Genomic DNA, 21,995 nt, shown 5'->3' with positions numbered 1-21,995 from the left:
CACTGGATAATGCTGTTCGAAACATTTGGGAATAAAAGATATACACCTACTGTTCAGTGTTGATATTCTTTTCGGGATTATTCAGAAATTAGATGCTTCAAATAGTCTTGTCCCCACTGCCAATATTGGACTGAATTTAGGGAGATTTCATTTCATCAATACAGTCAGAGCTCAAGATAAGGCATAAAATTGAGTATTGCACTCAATAAAAACCTCAATTAGTCAACTGCTAATCTGGGAGTACAAAAAAAACCCAATCACTTTAAAACCAATAGGTCTATAATACGTTGCATATTTTACACAGTTAACTAAATTGGCTTGCCAAATGATAATTTGTCATGGCATTAGCAAAATGTTCAGTGATGCGTATGTATAAATATACTACTAAAGCCATAGTCACTGTGCGGTGTTTACTGTAGTAGTGATGAGACTTTCCTCTTTGAGTGTTTAAAAATGGTTGCCATTTATTTGGCAATATCAGAACTGCTAAAACTTAGGTCTGTTGAGAGGCATTAACATATTTAGACTAAAAAGTGTTAACTACCGAATAATGATAAGAAACTCTGACTGGACCTATACAATTCTTTAAACTAGTGGGAGTATACAAAATGCTACTTACTCCAAAAAAAAATGCAATTATACATAAACAGACAAGGAAGGAAATATCCAATTGCTTGAAATATTATCTGGAGCTCTGAACATAGTAAATATGTTTAAAGCTTGTGAATTACAATTGAATTCTTAAGAGGACCTAAAGCCCAGGGTTCAAATCTATATACACAAATGGAGTGTAGCCATAGTGTCTTGTATAGTATGTTTGTTATCATTATCAACACTTTAACCGGTAAAATTCAATTCTGTTTTACAGTAAATGTTTATTCTCCTAAGTTCTTCATAACATACTGCAGTAATTGGCCGGTGTCATACCAGAAAGGCTAAAATTTATTTTTCAGATGTCCCGGGAAGGCTAAAATGTATAGTTCTATTTTCCTGGGAGAGCTAATTACGGAAGTACCGCCAAAGCTAAAGATGAGGTGCCGGGAAGCATAATCCATGTCGAGAGTAGAGAGAATTCTTTTCAAAACTTAGTTATAATCTTTGCTTTTTTAAAACTTTAAACTTCAAGTTTAACGTCTTCATTTTCATAAATCACCATCAGTGGTACAAGAGCAAAGAATATAAAATATTAACAAATGTACATAAATATAAGCATGCGCCATGATGATGAGTTATTCACAATTTATACAAGTGAGAGGTAAATAGTGAAAAACATTTGCTAAGCTTAAAATTGACAGGTGACATGACCTTGTTAAGTGTTGATAAATTGGTCCAAATGTGGTATTTTTAGGGAATGAATGTTTTTCTAGGGTGGGAATTAAGTCATATACGATTAAAAAGATAACTGAATTCCTCATCAACTAAATTAGTCACCAACTAAACAGAAAATCCTGAGGGGTGTATATATATTTCAGATAAATCGATTTTGTCAAATAATTGTTTTATGGAGTGTAACCAAGGGTACGCCGTAGGATGTTGTTCATGGTCATGGCTAATATATTGGTATAAACATGAGATAGTTTGATTGTCTCAGCAGATGCGAGTTTATGCCAAAAGGACAATATGTTGACATGGATTCTTGTATTTAATGGGACTCTGCCAAATTTGCCATAAACCGTAAAGCTTGGGAGGGATTTTCTGAGACCACCACAAGATTATCAAGGTGGCACTGTGTCTAAACTTCTCAAATTGTCTTAAACTCAAAGAGAGACAGACATACCATAGATAATGACAATTTAATGTCAAATTTAATAAACTGTTTAATGAAGAATAGAGGAGATGTGTTAATAACTTTATTTATATTGTTATATGTGCCAAAATTACAGAGTGTCCTCATTGTTCCTGTTTTCTTTGTAATTTGTCAAAGCCTCCGAGTGAGGCGCGCCACGTTCATTCATCCATAACATTGCATTGGAAGTACCACGAAAGCTACGCTCACTGAACTGAGAAGCATCATGATTTAAGCCTTCCCATGAAACAATTGGCCTCTCCACCTTCTGATCGTTAATGAACGAAAGTAATTTGGTTTAAGTGTATTTTGACAATTACTTACAAACAGACTCAGAAAATATCTAAATCCATGAATAATTAAAACTTGAAATTTCACATGTGCTTATCAAATAAGTCAGTCTTTTGTCTTCTAAATGTCTTGAGAAAAGGTTGTTGGGCATTTAGTATGATTCATATATTAATCCTAGTAGGTTAACATTTGACATCACCAGGCTCTTGCCATCTGCCCATAGCACTTACTTTCCTATCACTCATGGGCAGAAAACGTCTACACTACTAAGGAGTAGCCAATAGGAGACTATGAAACCTTTTTCAAGCCTGCACTTCGTGCTTTAAATAATGGTGCTAGATAAATAAAGTTTTCTGGATGTGAACTGCTGTAGTATAACCAGATGAAGGAGTAAGATTATATTCTTAAAGGTCATTAAAACTACTCATTTTGACATTTATTGACCTTAAATCAACCTTTTTTATAATTGTACACAATTCTTTCAGAGGGGCATACCTCTGTGATATAATATGAGGTATACCCATATAGGTTGCTGCAGTATTCATTTACATTTCCGAGGGTAGATTATCTTGTTTATATGTTTGTCTAAACCTGCAATCGTGAGAAATGTTTTGAAAAATAAAGCTTTATGTTTTCACAATCTACTGCCATTTAATTTTGTCACCTGCTCTGCTTATTTTCCAAGATACAACCTGTTTTCGTAGATGATTCTATCAAAATCACTTGCCATAATGGTTACAAATTGTTCTGTTACAAGTGTCATGCAAAAAAGTAGTTTTGATGTTAACATCAAACTTCAAGAAAACGATCCATATTCTAATTGATTCTCAAAATGACTATAGACCATGATGCAATGATTTAAAAAATGGCAGCATCCTGTCATGAATATCCACCAGTGTGAGAATAAATGCTATTTAGGATTGTTTTCACCAAGTTATAACATCTAAACTACTTTCTACTGGTAGTAAAATCTGTATTTGATTGACAGACAATAGGGTTTTGCATGATACTGCTTATAGCATTACAAGGTGGGTGTCAACACAATACTACATACAATGTTATAGTCACTTCGAACCAAAAACCTTGATCGCTTCAGAGGAAGAAATCCTTATGTTACAAGTTGTGTCATGCAAAATCCTTTGGATTATCAATCATTTTATAGTGAGTGGTTTTGATTTTTTTTTAACTCAATGAAAACAAATCTAAATAGCATCTTCGATTGTGGAAGTGAGGTAGGTGTCCATCCATGCAATTTAATACGTACGGGCTTCCACAACGCTCGCTTCACACACACAAACAACATATTTAGCATGAACTGACGGGTCCAATGGAAATCTGTGCATGGTGACACCATCAAATGACACCTGGGAGCATTTGACCGCAAGCTAATGATTCAGCATGCCTTTGTTGACGTTGAGAAATCAGCAAATTGACGAGGTTGTTACATATTTTGTATACAACTTATTATAAATCTGTCCTTCCTGGCATCACAGCAGTACTCTGGTGACAGAGTTAAGTAACCTGTCTGTGGTTTCGTTGGTGGGTGAGAGTGAAGGAGGTGCCTCAGCAACTTTTAATTGCTCTGTATGAAATAACCAGGCGTTTTTTAATGAAAAAAATTGGTGTTCTGCTTAAGACTATCCACAAGTCTTTCGTATGTAATGGTTAAAAGAGTACGAAAACTGTGAGTGTATTCGTGCATTAAACACTGTGTTCCTCATGTCATAACAGTTGACATCCCTAAAATGTCTGCCTCTCATAAGCCCATGTTACACAACAAGCTGACTGAAATAGTTGTAGAGGCTGTTATCAGTGACTAATATCTACTTCCTTGAATGTGGAGAGCAACACAACAACATCTCGGCATGTGACTAATCTGTACTTGACATGTCGAGGAGTGACTGAAGTGGCAGTTAAAGCTTCTGTGTCCACAACATGCAGCCAACATGCAGCTACAACATGCACAGTGGACATGAAGTGGAGCAGCTATAGTCGAGTCCTTGTTTTATGTGTCCACAACACGTAATTTCCAAACGGGTGGAAGAACTTCTGATACCTCAGATTGACCAATCAGAACCAAGTAACTTCTAAAATCATGTGAGAATGTCTCAGCACTGATCCCTATGAGTATGACTGACCAATCAGAATCAAGCATCCGTGTCCATGTGGCTGTTTCAGTCTGGGGTGGTAAATATTATTTGATCCCTCTCATTGACCGGTCAGAATCATTTCATAGTTTATAGTAGAGTGTTGCTTCACACATCAGATACATATGACTGGCCAATCAAAATCAACTAATTTCCAAATTCATCTTAGAATCTTTCACCCATTGATCAACAATGCCCTAGCGTACATAATGTCATATTTTAATTAATCGTGTTTGAATCAATAATACCATGTGGTTGATGTTGTGAGCATTGGTCTACAAAGTTTGGGCACAAGAGGGGATAAATAAGATGCTTCAGAACATACTCAACCCCAGAATTCCATCAGACTAGCAACAGGGTATTTATCATTAAGGCAGAGACAGTGACTATCCTATTCATGAGTGGATAGGTGAAAAATTGCTTCCCTAATAAATACTACTTCAGATGCTCCTTAAATATTTGTCGGTTTACCCCTGTTCAATGATGAGTTCATTGTCCCCATCATGTACTGGCAGATTCCTTAATCATCTGATGGCTTCTGGAATTGTCTCCCTTTCTTTTCCGGAGATGGTCCAGCTCCCTCCTCAACAGCTTGGTTTTGTTTCCGTTTCTTCTTGAACTTTTTGGCAATTATACCAACCAGTGATTTATACCTGAAAATATGACAGTGAATATTGTAGTATAATCTTGTAAATGTACTCACTCTTAATATCAATGATAATTATGACTCTCATTATCATTCTTCACCAATGTTGTCATTATCATTCATGGTCCTCAGACCAACCTGTCAAACACAATGTGATTTTATGACACTTCTTATATTTTGTCTCAGTTTCATAAACTTCTTAATATTGTTCTGTTTGATTGGCATTTTAGAAGTTGATGGATAATAGAAAAACATTATGGATAACAACTTCTTTATTTCTATGATGCGACATTTCGGTACAGCTTCTTATACCGTTTTCAAGCAAGACTGAAAACGGTTTAATAAGATATATCACCATGATCACATGTCGTATTATAAAAATAAAGAAGTTGTTATCCATAAAGCATTATACTTTTCTATCTTAAGAATGTGAACATACTTTTCTATCTTAAGAATGTGAACATACTTTTCTATCTTAAGAATGTGAACATACTTTTCTATCTTAAGAATGTGAACATACTTTTCTATCTTAAGAATGTGAACATACTTTTCTATCTTAAGAATGTGAACATACTTTTCTATCTTAAGAATGTGAACATACTTTTCTATCTTAAGAATGTGAACAATCTTTTGACTAAATTCACTGCTATTTTATCAGATTATTGGACTGTTATTTCTTAAGCATGATGCTACTTAAAACCTAACAACTTAAAGCTGATGTTTAAAACATAAACTGCCAAGCTAAGGTATCTACAACTTACGACCTGCCCAAAAGGACAACAAAATTTCCTAGGTCTCTGTGTCTAATTTCTTACACAAACAATATCTAGGGAAGTTTGTTTGAATGACTTATATGACCTCTTGACAAGTATGCTGTCCCAGTTTTACAGAATATTTTAACAGTCAATACCTTTCTGCCATTTCATCCTCAGGGACATGAGTTTCTTTCTCTCTCTCCTCCGCTGCATCCAGTTCCAACTGAGTATTGTGTATGGCCATCAGTTTCTGTTGATGATGCATTAATACAGTAGGATGTTGTCTCTTATTTACAGCATGCTCAAAACAAAATAGTTTTACAATCCTGTCACAGATGAAGAACATCAGTTTTTGCTGGTGCATCATCTACTGATGATGAAGATGAAATATCATGAGCACCAAAGATTATGTAACCACGTACAGAGTATGTCTGTGCACATCCAAATACATCAAAGAGATATTTAAGAAAGCTAATGACTAGAATCACTGAGATCACTTGTAAAAAGGACACTTAGTATTACAGCTATGGCGATAATATGCATGGGACGTCTGTAGCAATAAGACAGTTTTGGGCAACTGGATCCTAATATCAGCATCAATACTTCTGTCGATAAACCCATCATACAATGGAAAAAATACTTAGAATTTTACTTACTTCAACTTCTGGGTTAAAACCTTTAAAAGACATACGGCCATAGCAAAGATTCTCACACACAACATAGCTGGGCTGCATCTCATAGCGACTCCTGCAATCAACACATGTTCAGAAACGATGATTAAGTTGATATATGATGTTTGCTTGTTTTGTTCAATGTCACATTTATTGAACTTCTATCCATATGAAAGTGTTCTGATGTACATATTTACTGTACTGGATAATACACATGTTTCAAACATGCTTTAGGAATGTAAGTAGGTACTGTACATGATACTCTAATAAGTCAGTGAATGAGCTAAAACAAAGTCACACTGTATTGTTTGTTAGTTTTGGTGTTGAATGATATTCTAAGCAATCTTCCAGCTATATGGCGGTGTTCTGTAACTTATTAAGTCTGGACCACACAATCTAGTGATTAGTAGCATGAGCATTGATCCATGCCATTGGGAAATGACCATTCAAGTCACCTCTTAGTGATGTTGCAGTGATTGAAAATAATCGGAATCAGTCGAACAATGGATTTAAAAGTTATTATCGATTGCAAAAAAACATACTTCCAATTAATGGGAATCTTGTTGCTTTTGCATAAAACACTTGAATGAAGTAAATTTACCATTCAATTTGACAAATATTCACAAACAAACATGTGATCTACAGGGTAGTCATGTGCATTGTAAAATTTTAACAAATTTTATTGTCTAATAAAATAATATTGACAATTCCAGAGTCTTTCTAGTGTTTGTGTTTTTACTGCATGACAGTGGTAGTCATAAAAACATTTATGAGAAAAAAAACTTAAAATTGGTGATTACATTGGTGCCAGTCAAATCACCCCAAAGACAAAATGCCCCAGATTTTAGGTCAAACTGCAAATTGCAAAATACATATCAAAACTATCAAGAGATTTTGTGAATTACTCTTGTAAAAAATTGAGACTGTAAAGATGCCGGTTTTGTCAACAAGTATGACATAATACATATCAAAATTATCTTGAGATTTTGTTAATTACTCTTGTCCAGACGCATGGATGACAAAACATTCGCTACTTTTGCTACTTGCATGGACTATAGCTTGGCACACATAGGAAATGTTCAAATACAAAGTGAAACATGGATTAACGACGATGCCAGGTTCCCCTTCCCCTATCGAACCGTTCTCTGCCAGTCCCAACACACGCTTGTTCCGAGGGCTTCCACTGTATCTAAATGTTCCAAATAGACTGTTATTTTAATGTATTTTTTTTAATACAGTATGACCAGAAATTACCGATGGATTTAAAGATTGTAAATTTTCCATTTTTTTCACCCATTACTCATGCATTAAATGTGAATATTAGCAAAACATAACTCCAGATTCAAAGACAAGTGAACAGTTAGTATTATGTCACCATCTGCAGCAATGCAGGCTTCAATGCAGCATGGCATACCACTGATCAAAGAAGTGAGAATGTCGGACCACCTCTTCTTTCATTTCAGCAATATTTGTCAGATTTTTCTTATTGACATTTTCCTTCATAAGTCCCCAAACATTTTCTACTGGATTTAGGTCTGGGCTATAGCTTGGCCAAACCAATAATGTCATATTTGGGGTTGAGAAAACAGGCCTGTGAATGCTTGGAACGATGTTTTGGACCGTTGTTCTGCCCTCAGGCAAACTGTAGTGCAATTGGGGTTGCGCAGCGTAGAGAATATGACCGGTATTCATATATGCGAGCGAAGCAAGCAAAGGTTGGCAACCATTTTCCTCGCTTCGTTTCAAAAAGTATTTTTCTTCTAAAATTCCTATTTTTGTTTTTAAGTTGGCACCAGCGCCTAAATGCAAAAGTCAGGGTGCAACGCTGGGACTATAAAGATTTATCAAAGCTCTGCATCAGACCAGCCCACCATACAGACAAATTTTGCAAGGACACGTGATGTCCTGTATGAGGAACTTCTGTATGACTATGAGGACTATAATATCCCAGTTGACAAACCTCTAGATAGTTTTGATATGTATTTTACCATCCTTTTTATGATTACTCAACGCCAGTTGTTGTTAAAAAAACTATGCATTTACAGCATCTACAATAAACAACATTATAAAACCTTATAATTTATTCTTGTAATTCTTTACCAAATAACTGGTATTACAGTAAGATAGGTTCAGATAAGATAATCCTTTATTATCCCGAGGGAAATTTGTTGTACATTGTATAAGTTAACAGATTATAAATACAAAAAACAATTAGGTAGGAACACAGACAAACGACAATACACAGCTATATAAATAAGAAATGAATTATTAAAATACACCCAATACGTAAGTGCGGAAACAACGTTAGAAGAAACACTTTATGAGGCCTGCTCGTTGTAAAATTTGATACTAGTTGGTATGAAAGACTGTCGGGCCCGGATGGATTTGAATAACGGCAAGCGGACACGATATGTTGTCTATACATGACTATTATGTTTGCTCTTATCAGTTTACAAATAGGAAATTTTTCAGAAATATTACTAAAAATATTATGTGAAGAATATAATAAGAAAGTTGACAAAAACTATGCATTTATGGCAAATATTAAACCATTTTAAGTAAATTAGGGCATTTTGACTACCCCTCGGGCGATTTGACCAAACATCTGGGGCATTTTGACCAAATTTGCTGGGGAGGTTTGTTGCTAGGGCGATTCACTGGCACCCTTGCAGACATGTTCATCTGTCTAGTCCATAAAGTGCCACATGCAAATTTAACTGTTTTTGTAGCCTGTTACCATGGTTATTAAATCTTAGCTAGGCAAATCAGTGGTTGACAGCTTGAAAAATGGTTTGCACCAGTGACAACTGCACCGTAAAAATATGCAGAACATTGTGATCTCAAACATTAGCAGAACATTATCAACTCACTGTTTCTTTGGAAGTGGAGGGACATCCATCACCCAGTGTTCATCATCAATGGCTCTGTTGTTCTCTTCTTCATTCTGTTCTTTCTCAATACGGAGAACACTCTTCTGCATAAACTGTATTTATAATATTTCACAATTAATGATCAGCATATTCTTTGGCCTTGCTCAGTTCAAGTGAGGTGACTAGGGGGCTATTTTCCTAATCACTTGGTCAGTGTAAATTGAAACATATATTACAGATACATGCGAACGCTTTAACTACTTAACTATCTCTTGGATATCTTTCAGGATCCATTCACTGTAAATCCACTGATGACGGTCATTTTCTCAAAATTTCTGCCAAGTTTCAGATATATTACGCTTGTGGAATGACTCTAGTTAACCTTACCTTCATTTGTAGCACATTTTTTGACAATTTTGTTGGATATGAACTATTCTTTTCATTTGACATTTTCGTATCGTTATATTTAAGTGTTGTATTCGGGCAGAAACATTGGCTGAAAGATATTAATGTAACGTTATTCGTTGTTGTTTATATTTCGAGCACACGTGCTTCCGGTATTTCCCTTCCGGTTGATTTAGACCCTTCTCTTGTTTGTGATAGCAGCGGCAAGAAACCTAAGCGCACTAAGACAAACCCTGTCTATTTGGTGATCGGGAGCAATAATTTCTTTGTAGAAATAATGAAAGGTACTTTTATGGAAATATACAAATATGGTGAAGAAACAATCATTGTATCGTTTCATTTTACTTATGATATCATTACACAATAAAACTTATTTTGATTTTAGATGTATTTGTGTAGAGGGTAATTAATATAGCAACAACGTTTATGCACAATGAAAGGTCCCTAGTGGACTTACGGCGCGAATGGTGTGAAGTGATTTGTCACAAGTCATCAGCTGCTAACTAGCCAGAATTTCTTGTGAAAGTCATAAACCTTTTGAAGAAAAGATTACGTTTCAAGAGATATGCTCAAACCTTTACAAATAAGCACAGACAAAGTGAGTTCGCAGAAATGAAAGTGAAACTATGTCTACTCAATATTAGTGTCACCTGGGCCACTTAATAATCACAGCCACAAACTAAATCTCTATAGGCTACAAGTGTATGTGAGAAATGTAAATATTAGTTTCTACATAAGCACATGAGGACATGGTGAATATGTCAGTAGAAGGTGTGGTATTAATGAAGATAATATTGTCATACGGACTTGTTTCTTTTACGATTTCTTTTCAAATGAACACATAAAGAGTTACAGTATTCGGTCTAATGTTCAAACTAACTGTGCAAAATCATGACAAGATTCAGGTTTCGAGCACAAGGAAGCATCATCTTCTGCATATTTTGGTATGAAAATACTACTTTGGACTTCGTTTAAGTCCTGCCGTTCATGTACTGAGCTTAACATCTAATACCAGGTAGCATTTTCAGTTCTCGCCACATCAACTCATTCCTCAACACTTGCTGCAATGAGGATTATAAGATAGGGTGACTGGTCCAAATAACATTGGCATTATCCCAAAGTTTCTGCAGAGGTCACAAAACACCTGCCTGTTACTTTCGTAAGTGTCCACCACCTTGGTCCCACCTGTTAATTTCTATGACATTTTAGGCATTAAGTAATACATTTTCCTCTCATTACCGTTGTTATTGCCATCACAATATTGCTGAATTAGTGTCACTGTGGCATTAAATATTAACTCACTCTCTATTATAGTGGTATCATCACAGCTAGAATCAAAAGTGAACTAGAGTTTTATGAGAGGACGCCATATTTTGGTTGCTGTCAGTCTAGAACGTCAGCAAGGGAAACCATGTGCCAAACTGGAAGACTAAAAGATTGGTTATATTGATTTAATGCTTTTGTACCATATGTATTTAATGTCTAAATTTAGGCTTCAATATGTTGTCTCTCTCTGTTTACATAAATGTTACTCACCCACTCTTTTGATAAGTATAAAACAAAGAGTCATTTTGCAAGAGGTATTAATCTTATCTGCTTGTTTGTTGTAGATCCATTTTTGACATAACATGACAAGATACTTGATTTGTTTCAGCAAAATGACAATGAACAACATGGGGGACAACTGGCAAGATATTACAATCACGGAGGTTGGTCAGTTGTCTTTGCTTCAGTTAATGAAAAAAGCAAGTCATGTATTATCACCTTTCAGTCAAGGCCAAACTTCACATGATATCACATGTGTTGGAGGGACAGTTGGGTAGCCTAATGGTTAATGTGTCCACTCATCACACCGAAGACCTGGGTTCGATACCCCACATAAGTACAATGTGTGAAGCCCATTTCTGGTGTCCCCTGATATTGCTGAGATATTGCTAACGGTTACTTGAAAAATCTCACCCACTCGTGCCTTAGATGACTGATGATTTGCAGCCGTATGCATGCTGTTGCAAAGAATACAAGTGGAAACTGACAATAAATTTGTTTGTAAGCTGTAAATAACTGAGAACAGATTTGAGATACAGTAGAAGCTGTAGAGCTGACATTGTTACCATGACTAAAACCATGGCAACCATGTAGTTTCAATGCAGGATTAATTGGCAACTGAAAACTCCTTGCCCAGCGATGGATTTGAAAGTGCTCATTACTGTATTAACACATATTTGGGAAGCTCATTTCATACCGAGATCCGGAATTGACAGCTGGCGGATTGCAGACCTTTCATATGACGATAAATATACTGGCCATGGAAGGAACTGATTTTATGCCAGTATTGACAACTTGACATATTGGACAGCTGCCACTTTTGACAGCTTCCACTGTATTTGAACTTTCAACATAGCATATCTCGAGATAACAGGATCTGACTGTAGTTCGAACCTGTTAGTAAGGTCAAATTCTTGGGGCTGAATGTAACATATATTTTGGTCTCTCTTTCTGTCTTATCTTTGTACAGATAATTATTATGTTCACTGTGTCCTCCTAATTTATTGTTCTTTCCTGTTTTCAGATTACAGATCCTGGCAACTTCCTGGCCAAGGAATGTCCGGGAATGAACATGTCAGAGGAATGTCGGAAGTTCAACAAAATGCAGGATCAGATGAACCAATTTTTCAGCAATGAGCAGGCTGTGTCTACCATTCCTGCCCAGCCTGCAGTGGTAGGTGGACCTTTTTGTCTCAATTGGGGTGGTACATAGACTTGCCAGTGCATGTCTTAACTGCAATTATCTGTACATAGATTTATCTGCACCTGCTCAGATATTCAGCTCCCAGTTGGAAATGAGCCTCAGATCTTCTCAAGCTGGATTTCCGAACTCCCATTATGTAGCAGTAAATAATATTATGACTTTGTACATGTGACTTGTGTTTAAGTGTGCGCAGTTTGGACGTTGATAAAGATAAGGTCACACATTATCATTGGCTGAAATGGCTCAAGCTTACTGTGTTTGGTTTTGTCTCAATTGATTTTACCTTGTTGACGTTTGTCTTTTGTTGAACCGTAACAGCGTAACATATACTGAAGGAAAAATATAAGGGATCACATGAAAGCATAAGTGTTCCCTTATGTTTTTTCAGGTTTTTTCACAAGTCTTGTGATGCAAAGCTTGTGAAGAAACCTGTAGAAAAATAAAGGAACGTGTCCTTTCATGTGATCCCTCATTTCTTTCCCACAGTGTATGTAATAGTTAGGATTACACTTTCTTTGTAAAGCGAAAATTCTAGTACTGTTGAGTCGGGCACCTAATTGCCAGCACACAAGATCAGCTGCCTGACCTGCTCAGCAATGGTGACTTTCACAAAAATGAACCCATGAAGGTCCAGGGTAGATTAGGCCTTCAGCAACTCATGCTTGCCATAAAAGGTACCATTCTTGTTGTGAGAGGCGACTAACAGTAACAGGATCGGGTGGTCAGGCTGGCTGACTTAGTTTAGACATGTCATCGGTTTCAATTGTGCAGATCGATGCTCAGGCTGTAGATCACTGGATTGTCTGGTCCAGAAAAATTCATAGCAGGGAAATTTCTATTTGTTTGAAGTACTTATTTAACAAAAGCTGTACTGGCCGCCTCCGTGCATGCTGCATGATGGTTCTAGGTCTGCAAATGTTAGATGTCGATGATCAGTATTTGAAGCTGTCAAATGGAGCAGTAGGACAGCCTAGTGAGTAAGGCAATCAGTCGTCACATGAAAACCCAGGCTTGATTCCCCATATAGGCACAATGTATGAAGCCCATTTCTAGCGTCGCTTACTGCAGTATTACTAGAGCATTGCTGAAAGCGGCTTAAGACCATACTCACTTACTCTCTGTAAAATGCATTTTTCATGTACAGACTTGGCACACCAATTTATGGATTAGTGAGGTATGAGAAGGGCTTATTCTTTCCAGCAGTGTCTGGTTTTGTTTTTCTGAAACCTTAATGTTGTACTCTTGAATCTGAACTTAAAAAAATATGAAATCACTATTTTAGGGCAATGTTTATGCTGGGAAGAGACAGAGTGACCGACGATGGTACCGTGTGGAGGTAGAGAGGATAATGCAGACATCCAGGGGACCCCAAGCCTCGTGAGTTCACCAACTGATACTTGAATAATATATTAAGGAACTGCTGGCCCAGATTTGTGGAGCACTTTCACTCTCTGTGCAGAGTTGTGTCCCTTGGATGTACTAAACATGATCATGGGTTTGGATCCTGGTTCAACCAGATTGGTTTTGGTTTGCAAGCATCAGGTCATAGGGGTTTACTGTAGTGGTATCAACACGTTATGGCTGAAATATTGCTGATGTTCCATTAAATATTATCTCACTCATTAATACAGTGGTAATTGTATAAGACATGCATAACTGCAAGATTTCCACTCACATCAGGCTCATATTTGATGATTCAAACAGTGTTGACTGATACTTAGATGTGTCAAAATGATTGTCTTGAAGTAAAACCTTAGGTCTTGTGTATTCCTTCTTTATTCTCCAACCACCACCACCACCACCATTGTGTATCCGTTAGAGCTCAGACTGGAAGTTGCAGGTTCGATCCCCATTGGCGTCATAGCAAAATATGTAAAATATTGTACTTGTTGGTCCCTGTCTGGCATTCGGCAATAATGGGCACAAGAAGGACTGGTCTTCTTGGAGTATATATTTTGTCAGAGTAGGGTATTCATTCTTAACCTTGGCATTGTATCTCCATGAGCTGGCACTATAAAACCAGTTTAGGTCTGGGCTAGTACAAGCAGCCACACATTCACAAGTTGGCATATCGTCATAAGAGCGAATAAATCTTAAGAGTGACATTAAACGCCATTTCACCTCACCTCTTTTTTCATCATTAAGGCACCTTTGTTCAAATCATGTACTTTCACTGTAAGAATTACGAGTTGTTAGGCATTACAAGCTGGAAATATCAACTGCATTTGATACAGTGGTAGGATCTGTATTTTATGACAAGGGATTCCCCTGTCACAAGTTTTAGCTCCCTTGAGGAAAGTTTAGGGTGATGTGAAGTGATGAAAAAGTGTAGTTATATGTGCATTTGCAGAAACATGGCCTCTCCTGTCGAGAATCTAGTACAGTGACCACACTATATATATTTTGTCTGCAGCCGTTCTGTACTATGGTGCATACAGGATGTACTTTTCAGTGTCAAGGCATAAAGCCATCGTCACTAACTCAATCCACCATTATCAATTGATATTGATCTCCTGTGGTTTTGTTGCAGCTGCTATTTTGTGGATCACGGTGAATCAGAACTCATCCCTTTGTCATTGTAAGTACAGGGGCTGTGTGGTAACCTAGTGGTTAAATCATTCACTTGGTTTACTAAAGATCTTCGTTATTTTCCCCAAATGAGTACAATGTGAGAAGTCTATTTCTGGTGTCGCCCCCCTCCGGGACATTGCCAAAATCGGCATACAACCATACTCGCTCACTCCTTGTTTGGGCAATGGATAACTTGCTGTCCACAGACCTTTGGAACATGGGTTCAACGGAGTCACTGCAGTTACAACCTTATGCTTTTCAGCACTATATTGCTGGAATGTTGCTAAAAGTGGCATAAAACTAAACTCACTCACTCTCATCGAGCTGTCATCCTCTGAAATAAAGGAAGTACTGTTCAGAGGGCGTTAAACCAGTGTTTAGCAAGAAACAAATAAAGTCAGATGTTTCACCATGATAGATGTGGTTAGTTGGTTGTCTCCTGTCGTAATGCAGAATGTGGGATTACGTATTCAGCAAAGTTCAAAACATACAGACGTCCTGATTCTTGTTAACATGATATTTCATGAACTGTTGTGCCAGACATCGTATTTTCAAGGTCACAATGAGTCTTTGAACTCTTCTAAAACTCTCTTTACCATGATATCTCATAAATAGTTGTACCCTGTGTCATCCAATTTGGTGACTACCTACATTGGGGGATTATGCAGACAGCAGTTGCTTTAGATATCGTCACCTTGATATCTCATAAAATATTGCACCTACAGTCTTCTATTATGTCACCAGCCTACATTGGGTGATTACATAATGGGAATTAGCTAAGGCCAGGATAATGAGGGGTGGAGTGCCCGGGCAGAAAATTGGGACTCATACACTGTGTTACTGATAGACCCGTGAAGGTCCTGGGGAAGAATGGGCCTTCAGCAACCCATGCTTGCCATAAAAGGCGACTATGCTTGTCGTAAGAGGCTCGGGTGGGTCAGGCTCGCTGACTTGGTTGACACGTCATCAGTTCCCAATTGCACAGATCGATGCTTATGTTGTTGATCACTGGATTGTCTGGTCCAGATTTGCTTATTTACAGACCCCCGCCATAAAGCTGGAATATTGCTGAGTGCGGCGTAAAACTAAACCCACTCACTCACTCACTGTTACTGATAGTGGCTGTGTCATCGGCATCTATACATTGAAATTTACCATTATATTCCTGAAATATCTTCATAGTTAAGAGAACATTTTGAGAAGTGACCATGATGGAAAACTAATCACACAAACGATAATCTTCTAAAAACATAAAAGCTAGTGAAAATTCTGTAGTATGAAAAACTTATTTTGATTGTTGTTTATTTGTTCAAAAAGATTATCTGGCATATTCAAATTGCTTTTGATTTTTTTGTCCTCTATATGTCAGTTCATACTGCTTTTCAGCCTGCGACAGCTACCAAGTCATTTTCAGGAGGTGCCAAGACAGATTCAGACATTTTCCTTATGGGCTATAGAGCCTATTACTCTCCTGACCACCATTGAAGATGGAGATATTGTAGCTACAAAACAGTAAGTACTTCCATTTTTAAACTTGGCGAAATTCCAGTGAGATTATCACTATCCCAAAGTTTTGGACTTAAAAATTTGTGATTTTAAGAGTAGTCTTGAGCATTAGTGTGAGTCCCACAAATTTGCCCGTGCCTATCACTCACCTGGCTTACACCCACGTCACAAATCTTGCTCAATCAAATGAAAATAGTGGTGGTTTGTTAAACAATTTTTATGTTTTGTTGACAAAAATAACAAAATTTTAAAGAGTTGGTGTGTTTTTCCTATTAACTTTGGCATTAGTTTGAGTCATTTACACTTATTTTAGCTTGTGAGTTAGAGTGCAATTCGTTGGGGAGATTTTGACTCAAATGGACTGTACTTTTGCATATTTCATACACTGGGACATTCATGTCAAGGTCAAAGTGAGTCTTGAAAATATTTTTTCTTATCCTGACTCATGCTTAATTGCTTGTCTCCTCTTCCTGCCACTGGAAGTGGAACACCTGAAATCCCTTGAAGTTCCCTTCTAAAAGAAGCGGACGTAACATTCACACTTACCTCCCCTTCCACACACATGGTCAGCTGATCAGCCGTGATACTCACTCTCTCCTGGAGACACCCGGGGTCCTGTATACGGCGATAAGTCTTTCATTCTTTTGGTTTTCTAACTAAATTTTTGTTGTATGCGGCTTGTATATATATATTATTATTATACAAATATTTTATTATTTGTGATTATTGTGTTCTAACACATATCAACTGAGATTTAGTCTCAGTTGATGAAATCGTATTTTTAGTGCAGGTTACTGCTGTTGGCGGTTAACCTGCATTTACTTTGCCCGGCGTGTAAACCTTTTTTTTCTGCTCATACTCATAAATTTAGTATTAATTTGTCTGAAGCAGAATTCTTATTATATTTACAGTCACAGGTGTGCTAGAGATAAACAACGTCGGCTCACATAAGCCATGTCTAAATCTGGTGAAATAAAATCTGATAACCGTTTACTTATTGACACTGAGATTCATTCCAGCGATATGCCAGCTGTATCTCCGAGGTTTTGTCCAGGGTCGGGCAAGTCCCCTCCCAAGACTCAGAAGAGACCATCTGTTGAGGCAGGGCCATCACAGCCCAAGAAATCTAAGTCATCGAATTTGAAGTCTTCGTCTGTAAGATCATCGCAGAGTCATCCCTCTTTGATGTAGAGTTTATTTGGGGAGGAGATCGTTAGACGAACGTCAATTATTTGACGAGTTTCTGTCGATTATACGGAGTGAAGACATCAGTCAACGGACATCAACAACTAGATCGACACCAATGACATCATCAGCGCCTCAGAACCCTTTCATCCACAGCAGACATTGCAGATGTCGACTGCAACCATGGGCATCGTTCGTCAACACAGTCGTCAATGCACGCACTGCCTTCATGCAACAATTCTCAACGCAGATGATGAATCTTGTGGAGCGAAGTTTGGAAGAGGAAAGACGACTGCACTCATCAACGATGTCTACTTCAAATCAGCAAGAGCATTCATCTAGACCTGCACTCATGTCTGATGATGAAGAGGTGCATGCACGCACGCACTCCAGAAGATCCAGGTTCCGGTCATCGGGTCACAGTGAAGAGAAGGATACACACATGCCGAGTGAGTGCACTCACACAAGTAGTTGTGTTCGGGGGAGTGACGTCACACGCTCGCGTGAGTGCCCTGGATGGACTCGTCAACGGAGAAGGTCTCCTTCAGTCTCCCCTATTCATAGAAGACGCCGTATGCAGTCATCCTCCAGTTCAGACTTAGATGCACACAGTCGGGATTGTCGGCGATCATCTTACTCTAGGAAGAACGAAGTTAGACCCCATCGTGATTTGTCACCGGAGGAAGCCCTATTTTCGGACTTGGAACATCATGGATCATGGCGTGTCTCCGGGGTTATACTCAACGCAACCGTTTGATGCAGACATGAGCTTGGTAAGGTCATGTTGAAGAAGAATGAAGACTATAATCTTCAACTACGTCGACTGCTGTTCCAGATGAACACTCACTCCAGAGGATGAAGAGGAGGCGTATATACGCATCTGTTCAGGAAGATTGTCAATGTTGTCCTTATCATCCCGTTTCAGTTCGGAGAGAGATCATCCTACTTTGAGTGAGTGCACCCACACTGGTGAGTGCACTCACATGAGTGACTACGCTCGCACAGGTCTATTCATCAACGGCCTCGCATAAGAAGGATCGTTGGCATTCATTGAATGCATCACACTCACGGAAGGATGAAGACAGATATTACCGATCGTCTTCTCCGAAGGAAGTTCTCGTCTCTGATTCGGAAGTCACATCATGAATCACGAATAGTTAGGACTTAGTTTCACCATCCAAGGACTCCAACGAACCCAACACTTAAAGAAGAAAGAAGGAAGACATGCGTTTCTGCCGATAGCTCTGATATCTATTATTTCTGAGAAGTTATTTACGGCATCCAAGTCAGCAACAATGTTTCAAGGACAACCTTTGCCACCTTTCAACGCTTGTCGCTTCCCTCTTCACCATTTGGAGCGAATGAGGAAGAGTGAATGATCCTATCAACTTTCGTCACTCAGGAGAAGGTTCAGTAGTTTACGTCCGAACACCTTGTCTCCACTACTGAAAGACTGAATCTACGTCCTTGACCAGATTGAAGAGGTAAGGATTATCGGCAAAGACTTCAGAGAAGTCATGAGGATCAAGTCCATTGTCTTCTTGACAAGGGTGCTGAAGTTGACAAGTCAGTGTTACTTTAAAGACTCCAGAGAGCGAGAGATACGTTTAATACCGGAGCATCCAGGAGGTAAACATTGAAGATTCCTCCGCATCTACCTGGAAGACAATTTGTCTACATCAGCTTCAAGCGGCACAAAGTTTTTTCGCGGGCTTTACTATCTAGACACGTGCTCGCCAAACAGCATGGTTGCGGACAAAACTAAATGTTAACAAGGATATCATCGTTTGAACAAGATTACATGACGATCAGTTGTCTGCTACACTGGTGACGTCTGCAATCTGATTGGTCCCAGAGAGACAACACCCTGCATAGAAAGCCGGTGACGTCACATCTACAATCTGATCGGTTTTTGAGAGACAACGCCCTGCGCAGAATGTGGTGTATCAGGAAGTTGTCAGTGACTTTCAACGCTGGAAAAATGTCGAATACACACTAAATTAACAGTTTACAGTGTCGTTTGATTCGTCGGGCAGCATAGAGGTCTTCTAACAGCAGACTCAACGTGGCCTATTACAAAGATTGCAGCAATGAATGACAGCTCCTGATCGGACAGGCAGCCAGCTATGAATAGACTTCCTGCAAATGTCAACACGCTCAAAGTGAATGGTATTGACGATCTGGAAACGAAGAATGACGTATCTTCACAGCATACAAGTTCTTCATGAGAGAAGTCAACTCAATCTACAGTTGGACTTCACTGTCAGGCTACTAACTCAGCACGGATGGAATGTGAATCTGAATTCCTCGGGATTTGGTGGGTCAAGGTTCAATTTGATGTTAGGACAAGTTCTACTCTCTCCGCTACAGTGTCGATGTCTACTCAGTCTGCTCACATCTTCTGAGGATATGACTAGAAGAAGACGCCTACAAGTATGTCTATGACAGCGATTCCTGAGTCATGGTTTCACATCTTGACCGGTATACGATTCTGGACAACTTGAAACCACACCCTCTTTGGGGAACTTGCCAGTCAGATGTCTGTGCAAGAACTCATATGTTACAGTCGGCATTCAACAACTGTCTCTATGTAGACACGTCTCTCCAAGGATCGGGTGCATTCACGTTTCCCCTCCAGTGCTGCCACCAAAAGTCATAAAATAAAATAAAACAGACCAAGAGACTACAACTGACTTTGGTCGCGCCTTACTGGCTAACGAGACACTGGTTTCCAATACTCATAGAGGAGTTAGGACAACCAACACTACAACTACCAGATTGGGAAAATCTCGTCCATCCCCACATGAAACAGGCACACAGCAACCCATCTGCGTTCCGACTTCACGTGTTGAACGTATCAAAATCTGTTTAAAACACAGAGGATACTCGACAAGAGCAGCAAAAGCAGGTACCTTAGCCTTATGGAAATCCACTTGCACCCTTTATGATGACAGTGAAAGCGGTTTGAGACATACGACAAGAAGAAAGGCTTCATGGCTATGAAGGCAAGATATCCGCAGATAGCAGAATATTTATGTCACCTACGACATTCTGAGGTCTGAAAGGCTCTACATTATCTTCATACTTGGCAGCTCTCAGCTCAGTTGTCACCATGGAAATGAGGACCAAGTTGACTAACGTACCCGAATTACTTGCCTTGCTACCTCATTTGAACTGCTAACTCAGAAGACGCTGTCAGAAATTCATGCTCTAGACTTCAACCACACGAGCTTTGATGCAAGTCATCAGCAGTCAGCTCATCTGGGTCTACGATGGGATTTTAATGTGAAAAATCAACTGCCAGGTCAGCCGGATAGACAATTCCACATACCGGCACTATCTTCAATCCCTAGACCCCATGATACTCAAGTTTTTTCATTATGTCCAGTCAGAACATTGAAGATATACATTGCAAGTACCAAGTTTCATGCGCCTGTTTATCCCTATATCTACTGAGACACTTACAGAAGTATCCCACAACACTATCTCAGTGTGGATCAGAGCTGTTATATTGAGAGCCTTTTATAGCAGCAGGATTGAAACCTCCACGAGCCTCCAACCCACACGAAGTCAGAGCCTTGGCCTCTACACTAGCGCTACATGGAAACTGCTCGCTATCAACTATAATGAAGGGCTGCTTTTGGAAGTCAAACATGATGTTTGCCAACCACTACATATGAGACATAGCCACGAAGGACGTCTCTGGCATTCATCAGTTTGGTCATTGCTCAGCAACTAACAGTTCCCCGAAGGCGCTGAGTTCACTCACCCGTTTTGTCACGTGACCTGGGGAAGCCCATGCACATGTGGTGACAAGTCCATGCACACGTCTTAAACAGACTAGCGTGAGTGATTATGACCCTGTACTTGTAATGAAAATACTTGTACATGAAGAGGGGTTGCAACTAGTCTCCACTGCTATATCTTGACATTTAGTTTCATCAGAAACTAGCAGGATGCTAGTTCTTTTGATGTCATCACATGCCAGTCAACTAAGTCGTCTACGGAAGACAAGTTTGACTGGATGTGATTTCCCCAGAATATTAGAAAGGACAGGACCGAATTATTTTCGTTACAAGTTCCCGTTGAGGGGGGAAATTATTGGACGTAATTTTGTACAGCCAGCAGAATCCAGCATGGTCTGACCCTCCGCCGTTTCCGTTGGATTCTGTAAGCAGTTAAGCGTGAGTCAGGATAAGGAAAAATATGTAATTTTCTGAATAAAATTGATATTTTAAACTTATCCTGACTCATGACGAAAGTCCTTCCAGCCGCCCCTCACAGACACGGTGAATTCTCATATTCACGTATCGAGCGATTATAGGAGAGAGTGAATATCATGGCCAATCAGCTGACCATGTGTGCGGGAGGGGAGGTAACTCATGGGTGAGTGTGAATTTTATGTCTGCTTCT

The 21,995-nt window shown here is 38.8% G+C and overlaps 2 protein-coding genes across 2 annotated transcripts in view; one reads left to right on the top strand and one right to left on the bottom strand.

Moving 5' to 3' along the window:
• Positions 1–4,659: 4,659 nt before the first annotated feature.
• LOC137258666 (M-phase phosphoprotein 6-like) lies at positions 4,660–9,779 on the bottom strand. The gene is made up of 5 exons (XM_067796361.1): positions 9,554–9,779; positions 9,167–9,279; positions 6,282–6,372; positions 5,781–5,875; positions 4,660–4,877 (listed from the first exon to the last, which is right to left on the bottom strand). The coding sequence occupies exons 1-5, from the start codon at positions 9,614–9,616 to the stop codon at positions 4,745–4,747; spliced, it is 495 nt and encodes a 164-aa protein (XP_067652462.1). The 5' UTR covers positions 9,617–9,779; the 3' UTR covers positions 4,660–4,744.
• Positions 9,780–10,003: 224 nt separating this feature from the next.
• LOC137257883 (uncharacterized) overlaps positions 10,004–21,995 on the top strand; it is a 77,185-nt gene continuing 65,193 nt past the window's right edge. Inside the window, exons 1-6 of the mRNA XM_067795374.1 lie at positions 10,004–10,169; positions 11,226–11,280; positions 12,141–12,290; positions 13,603–13,697; positions 14,851–14,898; positions 16,278–16,403. Coding sequence (XP_067651475.1) covers positions 11,230–11,280; positions 12,141–12,290; positions 13,603–13,697; positions 14,851–14,898; positions 16,278–16,403 — 470 coding nt within the window. The 5' untranslated portion in view covers positions 10,004–10,169; positions 11,226–11,229. The remainder of the gene's footprint in view (positions 10,170–11,225; positions 11,281–12,140; positions 12,291–13,602; positions 13,698–14,850; positions 14,899–16,277; positions 16,404–21,995) is intronic.

The sequence above is a fragment of the Haliotis asinina genome, chromosome 12 (assembly GCF_037392515.1).
Source record: "Haliotis asinina isolate JCU_RB_2024 chromosome 12, JCU_Hal_asi_v2, whole genome shotgun sequence".
In the NCBI taxonomy this organism is placed as follows: Eukaryota; Metazoa; Mollusca; class Gastropoda; order Lepetellida; family Haliotidae; genus Haliotis; species Haliotis asinina.
The sequence above is the reverse complement of the archived record's forward strand: the minus strand, read 5'-3'. Positions and strand labels throughout refer to the sequence as shown.

Coding starts and splice junctions, on each gene's coding strand:
- LOC137258666 (XM_067796361.1), bottom strand. CDS start 9,616: ATGTCAAATGAAAAGAATAGTTCATATCCAACAAAATTGTCAAAAAAT. Junction 9,280..9,553: donor AAAATGTGCTACAAATGAAG/GTAAGGTTAACT, acceptor TTATAAATACAG/TTTATGCAGAAGAGTGTTCT. Junction 5,876..6,281: donor GTTTTAACCCAGAAGTTGAA/GTAAGTAAAATT, acceptor CATCATCAACAG/AAACTGATGGCCATACACAA.